Source organism: Limulus polyphemus, unplaced genomic scaffold (assembly GCF_000517525.1).
Source record: "Limulus polyphemus unplaced genomic scaffold, Limulus_polyphemus-2.1.2 Scaffold889, whole genome shotgun sequence".
NCBI classification, from domain to species: domain Eukaryota; kingdom Metazoa; phylum Arthropoda; class Merostomata; order Xiphosura; family Limulidae; genus Limulus; species Limulus polyphemus.
Window position 1 is genome coordinate 378,215 of NW_013666499.1, and position 7,617 is coordinate 385,831.

Consider the following 7,617-nt stretch of genomic DNA (forward strand, 5'->3'; position numbering starts at 1 on the left):
TAAGTGTATTGCAAAGTTGAATTGAGAAAGAATAAACTAGTTTTATTTGAGAAAGGACTTGTATCGCTGAAGTTCTTCAGAAAGAATTTTTACGACTAATTAGCAAACGACCAGAGACGTAACAGTATTTTAATTCAAGGAAATTCAGAATCAAGATTATTCACTCGTTACATGCCCGTCAAATTTAGGAGTTAAATAGTTTAATTTTAACAAACTTGTTCAAGGTCTATATTATATGCTCTTTATAATAAGGTAAGCTTAGAATCTAATGACATACTCTTCAAACATCAGTGTGTAAAGGATACGGAGGCATCATCACTCTTTATAAGAACGATTTTGGGATTGTTAAATGATGTAAGGCCTAAGAATTTAACATTTCGAGGAAAAGATCCTTCAACCTTAGAAGGAAAACCTGTGGAAAGTTTTTGCAAAATATGTGATCTAAGATTGATCTTGCTTTCCTTTGCGGAAACTTGTTAAAGTGGAAATTGCGATGTTGAGTAGTACTATATAATATGTCAGAAGAAAGACATTTAATGTTCTGAAGACTAAATTAGTGTTACGTCAAAGAAAATATTTTGTGATCTTGGTTTCACGCACCAATCACTATAGCCTACTGTAACTTCTCTGTAAGTCAAAATTAATAGAAATACTGCATTTCTACATTTTTTGAGTAGGATGAGAATAGAAGATAATAACACCAAAGTTTAATGTGACCAATATAAATACTTCAACATAACATTGAATACATAGATCTTTGACATTAAATGAAGAAAATAGTTGTCTCAATCAATAACTGCGTTTCTGAAAACTTCGCGCAGCTGCAATATTTGAACTGTCTGTGGAAAAATATTTCATTGACAAAATATTTAAAAGTTTGTTTTAATTTAAGTTTTCAGAGTCTTCTAAAAGAAAACTAATTTAAATTCGATTAAGCATTATCAAAACTAATTTAAATTAATATTCAAAATTAAGCTACGCACCCACGGTTCGAAAGTATAGAAAACGATTCTGTGACAATGGGACTCAAAATCAGTACCTTGGGCTCAAACTCCTGATCGTTAAGCATTAGACCACGCCTGGCTTGTAAAAATAGTTAAAAATTAACTTATCTGTACGTGGGAAGAAGCTTTCTGTAGTAATGTTTTTATAAAACTTTAAGTGGCTGTTTACTCCCTTTTGGTAGGTTATAACTTTGTGTACTTAACCACAAACAAAAGAATGTGTGTTTTATGTGGGAAAAGTCCTAAATCGTGTTTAGTGGCCTTCTATAGGGTGATATGTTAAAATATAATGTTTCATTAATTAAGTATCTTTGTCTGAAAGTACGGGAGAATCTTTGTGTAAAACATGCCTTTCTCACCAAAACAAAACAGTACTCTCAATAACCAATATCTTTGTTTAAGTTATTTATCAATAATTAATTTAATTCCAAAAGATAAGTAAGAGCTTCATGTCTTTTATCTAAAAGAGCCAGAATGTAGGGTCGATATATTTGTGATTTTTCTTACTTCTGAAATAAACGACATTAAATGAATCAATTGCTAACTTCCCATTTATTACAAGTTACAGAAGAATTTCCAAGACACTACCTTCAGAAGCTAAACATTATCGGTAAATATTCTTGACGCAATTTTGCTCTACGTTTTAAAGTTTCTACTTCAAATTGGAATTAACATGTGATCTTGTTTTGGCTCTAGGTTTTGATATGGAACAAAATGGTGCCGACAGTAATCCTGGCGAGGATAGTGACACAACCAGCAACGTTAAACTTGGTAAAACAAGTATTGGCGGACATCCTGGCAAAGAGAGGAAAAAGACTTTCTTCAAGAAGGTAAAATTCAGTTCTATATTGAATTTTTAAAATAATCAATTGTAACATTTCTTCTATACAGCAGCTTGTGTCCGTCAGTCTGTGGTAAACATTTTCCTGACCTCTGATTACCATGGACTTTCAAAATTTCTTGGGTAGGCCCCAGAGAGTTTCTAATATATATAATTTTATTTATCGTCTGATCTTTATGAGTTTGACAGTAATTGAAATATTCCCCTGATACTGCCTAGGTGACTACTTCCCAAATTCTGGCTATAACTAGATTTCCAGCACACCAAGAAGCAGAAGTTAGAAAATATATTAAAAATAGTTACACTAATATCAAAAAGCTTGCCAGTAGGAAAACTGCATACAAATATTTAGTAGATCTCCATGGCGAAGGATGCACACACGCCGTCTCGACATCCCTTTGAAACCAACGAAATAAATGCCATATGTAGCGCAGGTAACTTTGCTAGTTTTCATCAAATTTTAACGAAATTCAGTTTAAGCAAGATAATTTTCGACATTAAGGTTTATTTCAGAATATCACACAAAGTTATATAAAGGGATAGCTGCACATAGTCGCCCTTAATTTTGAATTCCTAGACCAGAGGGAAGGCAACTAATCAACAGTACCCATCACCAACTCTTGAATAGTGGGATTTGACCATCACTCTCATATCGCGCACACACATTCCCACACTGTTTTAGTGACAACGGGTTGCAAACCATGAATTTTTTTTAATTTTGTTCACTGTACTGGTACGATAGTTACTAGATCACCCCTGACCCAAAATATTTTCTTCATTTTGTTTAAGTTCAAAGCTGCAGAATGGAGTACCTGCTCTATGCATCAGGGAAGAAGACATTAAAGTAAAATTACTTATTTTGATTATATTTATTCAGAATAGATTGGTCTGATTTATTATTCAATTGTTTGAGATGATGATCCCCCATTATTCTAAGGGCAAAAGTACAAAGTAACAAATTTGTTTGTTTGTTTGGATTTCGTTAAAGGCTACAAGGGGGTAGCTGAAGTGATAGATTAGAGGGAAAGCGGCTAGATTACATCACCCACTGCCATCTCTTAAATTATTATTCTTAAACCATATAATGGGACTTGACTGTCAGCCTTATAAAGCACCTACAGCGCCATTGTGTGGAGAGCAGTTTATTTTATTTCTTTCTGGCGGTAACAAAGAAGATTGTATAACAATAATAGTATTATTAATTATAACCATGCTTCGCCAGTTTGGAAAAGGCGTTCACACCATAACAATTGTTGTTGTAACAAATGGCCTATATAAATAGTGTTCCGTCCACTATTGTGTTTGTTGTATCCCAGCCGTCGTTGGCTATGGATATGGCGAATACAGTGTGGTTGAACTACTGTTCTTATACCCTCTACTAATTCTTGCAAATCCTTAATGGACTGGATTAAGAACGTGGTGTTTTCAATTATAATAGACCTAGTACTAATGTCTTATATAATTAATTAGTGGGATTTGACCGTCATCCATATGACGCATTCACTATCCCAAAAGTTGGTAGCGCGATTTTGAAACTAATGGATTCTCAGAATCAGTTTGGAACACAAACCACTTGCATGACCGCCTTTGCTGAAAAACGTCTATTATGGACTGAGTAAAAACGAATCATAACATTGAAATTTTCTTAGAAATAAGATTTTTCTTGTACATTACATTATGATTTCAATTAAACAATGTGTAGATGAAATTAACTTCACATTATTTATACTTCGCCATTTAATCTAATTCAGTCAGAGAGCATTCCGCCGTACGATGTAGTGCCTTCCGTCCGGCCAGTGGTCCTTGTAGGTCCATCCCTCAAGGGTTACGAGGTCACAGACATGATGCAGAAGGCCATTTTTGACTTTTTGAAACACAAGTTCGAAGGAAGGTAAAACAAAACTATGTTATGTATAATTGATTTTTATTACTAGTTTTAAAATGTCTTTATAACAAGTATAATTAGGTTTAGCAAGAAGTTGATAGCCACATGCAGATAAGACTAGGTTAGTTTTGATTTGGTTATATTTGAGTATGCTAACATTAACAACGTAAAAATTAAATTATTAATCGATGTAAAAGTATCATTTAGTTTAAATACAACAGCGGGATTAATATTTCACAAACTAGTTTACACGTGATGAAAGTTCTGAGGGGAAGAAAATTGGAATAACGTTGATTTTCAGCACTTTTGTGGCTGCTATTTCAAACTTCTGTTTGAATATAATAATTAGTAGCTCATGCTTTAGTGAATAACAGTGTTGCTGTTAGTGAGAATATTTAGTATATCTCCTTTCATTTTTTATCAGTCTATATTATTTATAATTTTGTTTATGTTTATTATTTCATTATAATGATTATTCTGCATTATTAGTTTAAGCTTAGTATATGGATTTAGGATTAACTTGATACTTCTGGGCTTGTGGAACCTCTTTAGCTATTATTGAGTTTACGGCCAAAAATATTGTTAACAGAGAGGATACCTTACTGATAAAATAGTGAATTTTAATTACACAGGCCTGCGATAGTTTTATTGTCTTGAAATTTATACATGTTCTACAGTAGTTCCTGTACACTGAACCCAAAAATGATATCCATTTTTCTCCATCACGTACAGATTTTTCACAAAATGTCATAATGCAATACATAAAAGAATGACAACAACACTAGTTTTGAGACTAAAAGATGTAGGTTTCACAAAAAAAAATCAAGATGAATGAGGATGCATATTCATTTGACATCAATGTTCTTTCCTTTTCTTCAGTTTGTTTGTATTTTTGCCAACTAACATAATGATAATAATAAATGATCATTGTGGTAAACAAAATAATTGGATCTATGCAAGAGTTTTTTTCTCCTATTTGTAAAAAATCCTTACGTGATAGAAAAAAAATATTTTTGAAATCTGTGTAGATGAATTATGGAAAATATGTTATTAAAACCAAAACAACTTTTATGAAGTTTAAATTTGCAGGCCTGTGTTATTATTATATGTGAGATAGTTTAAACACCATGTTTAATTAAATATGTTCATTACTGGGTATATTTTTAGTTCTGATCTGTGTAGGTAGCTTGCTTTGATAAACATTACATTTTATTTGAAGAAAATTACAGAAATGAGATCAATTTACTTAAGTTGGCAGTAGTTGTTGATGTGAAAACCACGAGATTGGTGGTCAACTTTATGGCTGGAGAAATGGGTATGGGAACCCTGGACTTCATAAGGAATGCTAGAATCAAGGCAGAAATCATGGAGACTTGCTGTACCAGCATCCAAAATAAGTTTGATGTACAAGTCCAAACTGTTACCCAGATTAATGGGCACCATGATAAGTTCCTCTCACATTGGTAAATCCTGGTGCCATCCAAGCCTTGCATCATCCAAAGTCTAAAGTATCTCCTGCCTTAAGGCTCTGGGAATATGCTGGCCACATTGCAGGATGGCTTCCATGTTTCCACTGGTTATAACAATGGATAAACACATCATCCTTAAGTTACTCTTCTTGAAACTTCTAATAAGTTATTTGCAGTATTAATCCTTAAGAATAATTGTTAGGATCCAGACATGCTTTTAGCAGTTGGTGAAATACTATATCAGCATTTTCCTGTTGCTGATTAGAACAGTTCTGTAAAATGAAATTACCTTGCTGTAGTGTAATCATTAAACTGACAATCATGCCTTCTAGAGTTTCAAAGTTTATCAGTCATTTCAATGATGTATGATCCACTTGAATATATGAACTTCCTAACACATAAACAATAATAGTTATATTTAACAACTATTACAACTCCCAGTAGTTCCTTTTTGTTGCACAGTTTCAGTAGCTAGAGGCTGTATTGTATAATGCTGACATTTGTCCATGTAGAATCTTAACATTTTTTTCTTTCATAATCACAACTGGAGATAGCTATAGACTCTAAAGGTTTCATTATCATATCTTTCAACATCTGCTTAGTTTCAGCATTGACAACATCCCTGATATCCCAGAAAAGCATATTTGGTTGTTGTTTGTGCAATGACATGCTATTGTTCTACCAAGATTGCTATCTGGTCCTACAAACCCTATGAACAACTGAGTGAATTGTTGTTTCTATGCTGAGTTCAGATCAATACCATAATCCTCAGACACACAAACTCAGATGTTTGTGTAGTCATGAATTTGCTTTTACATGCAGTATAGCTGTAGTGATACAAACTAAACAGCTGGTGTGCATCACTTCTGCTTCTGTTACCTAATTTATGACCATTTCAATAAATTGATGGCTCACTTAAATTCCCTAGTAAACATAAGGTTGAGCAAGGTTCTGGCTGCTTTAAAAGCAATAGGAATTTGACTTCACTTTTATGGATTATCACATGCACATACGATGTTCGTGGTTGTCCAAAATAACTGCCATTGCTCTGTGCATGTTGACTGTTGGGCTTGCCCAAGCTGGCGGCAAGACTCAACTTAGGCTTCACTAGTTTAAACTACTCAGAGCCTTTGAAATCATTACTTTTAATTGACTTTTATGCATTTGCTGTGACTTTAACCAGAACAGAATCAACATCTACTGATTTTGTTATATGACAAGATATCGACAATTATATATCCAGTCGAGGGCTTTATCCCTTAGGCACTATGCATCTTCACGGGGGAAATTTTCTATTGTATTAGAAGTCCTTCTGTCATATATGGAATCATGATTTCTACATCATAACACATTGTGGTATTTGTGGCAGTGGAACCAATGATTGTTGTTTATTTTGAACCTTGAGGGGTCATTGCTGACCCTCAATAATTGAAACTGTTCAAAAGCAGGATTAGCCTCTGTAGCCACTAATGATATTTGGATTCATATGGCTACCTTGAACTGTGTCTTTTCAGAATCAGTCTCCATCAGGAACAAAATGATGAGATACTTGTGGCACTACATGAGTTCACTTGCAGTGTTCCTCAAACTTGTTGAATAGGGCTTTCTCATGAATCATGGTTGGAAAAGTATTTCCATGCAGTCTCCTCAAATCATCCACATATGCAACCACATTTTCTTAGAGTTCATGATTTCAAGCTTTTAATTCAGTCTCAATTGACCAATATGACCTCCACAGAATCAACTCTTTGACACAACTCAATTAAGTGCATCAGGATGTCAAACACTGAAATGTCTAAACTCAACATCAGGCACTGCTTTGTCTTTGAGTTCAATCTTTCTAGAAAACATCCTGCCTAAAATATATTGGTACCCTAAAAGGGCCCTCCCCTTCCTGCAAAAATTTACAGACACGCACATCTTTATAAATGTAGAATCCTTGTATAATATCAGTAGCAGAATGAAACTATGTGTAGAAATACATCTTGTCATCATGTTATACATTCACCTTAGTCATCAGATGCAGTCTTGGGCATTGCAAGTGTCCCTTGCTCTCTTGACCATTCCAGGTATTTCCAGAATCATTGTGAGATGTTAGCTGAACCATTTGGAAGTGCTGCAGCTCTTCCTAGTGGACTTCTTACACCATATGTGCCTCTCTTCTTTTCCTTGACTAAGGTAACCCTGACCAGTACTTTGTGATGCCTGGGCTGGTTAGTAAATATTTAAGAGTCCCATAAAGTCCCACATGTTTAACCTCTGGATATCCACACTGTACATCAATATCATCACCCATTCTTCCATTCCATGCTTTTATATTTAGCAGGACCAGGGGCAGATTGGGAGCCTAAAATGGCTTGGGCAAGTACCCAAAAATCAGGATGATGTATATATATATATATATATATATATATATAC

General features: G+C 34.1%; 1 protein-coding gene across 4 annotated transcripts in view; it reads left to right on the forward strand.

Annotated features, from left to right (window-relative positions):
- The window catches only part of LOC106461056 (voltage-dependent L-type calcium channel subunit beta-1-like), a 99,698-nt gene that overhangs the window by 75,010 nt on the left and 17,071 nt on the right, over positions 1-7,617 (forward strand). For all 4 annotated transcript variants that reach the window (XM_013920841.2, XM_013920843.2, XM_022387895.1 and 1 more), the window contains 2 exons: positions 1,701-1,834; positions 3,597-3,736. In XM_013920841.2, the coding sequence (XP_013776295.2) occupies positions 1,701-1,834; positions 3,597-3,736 (274 nt within the window). The remainder of the gene's footprint in view (positions 1-1,700; positions 1,835-3,596; positions 3,737-7,617) is intronic.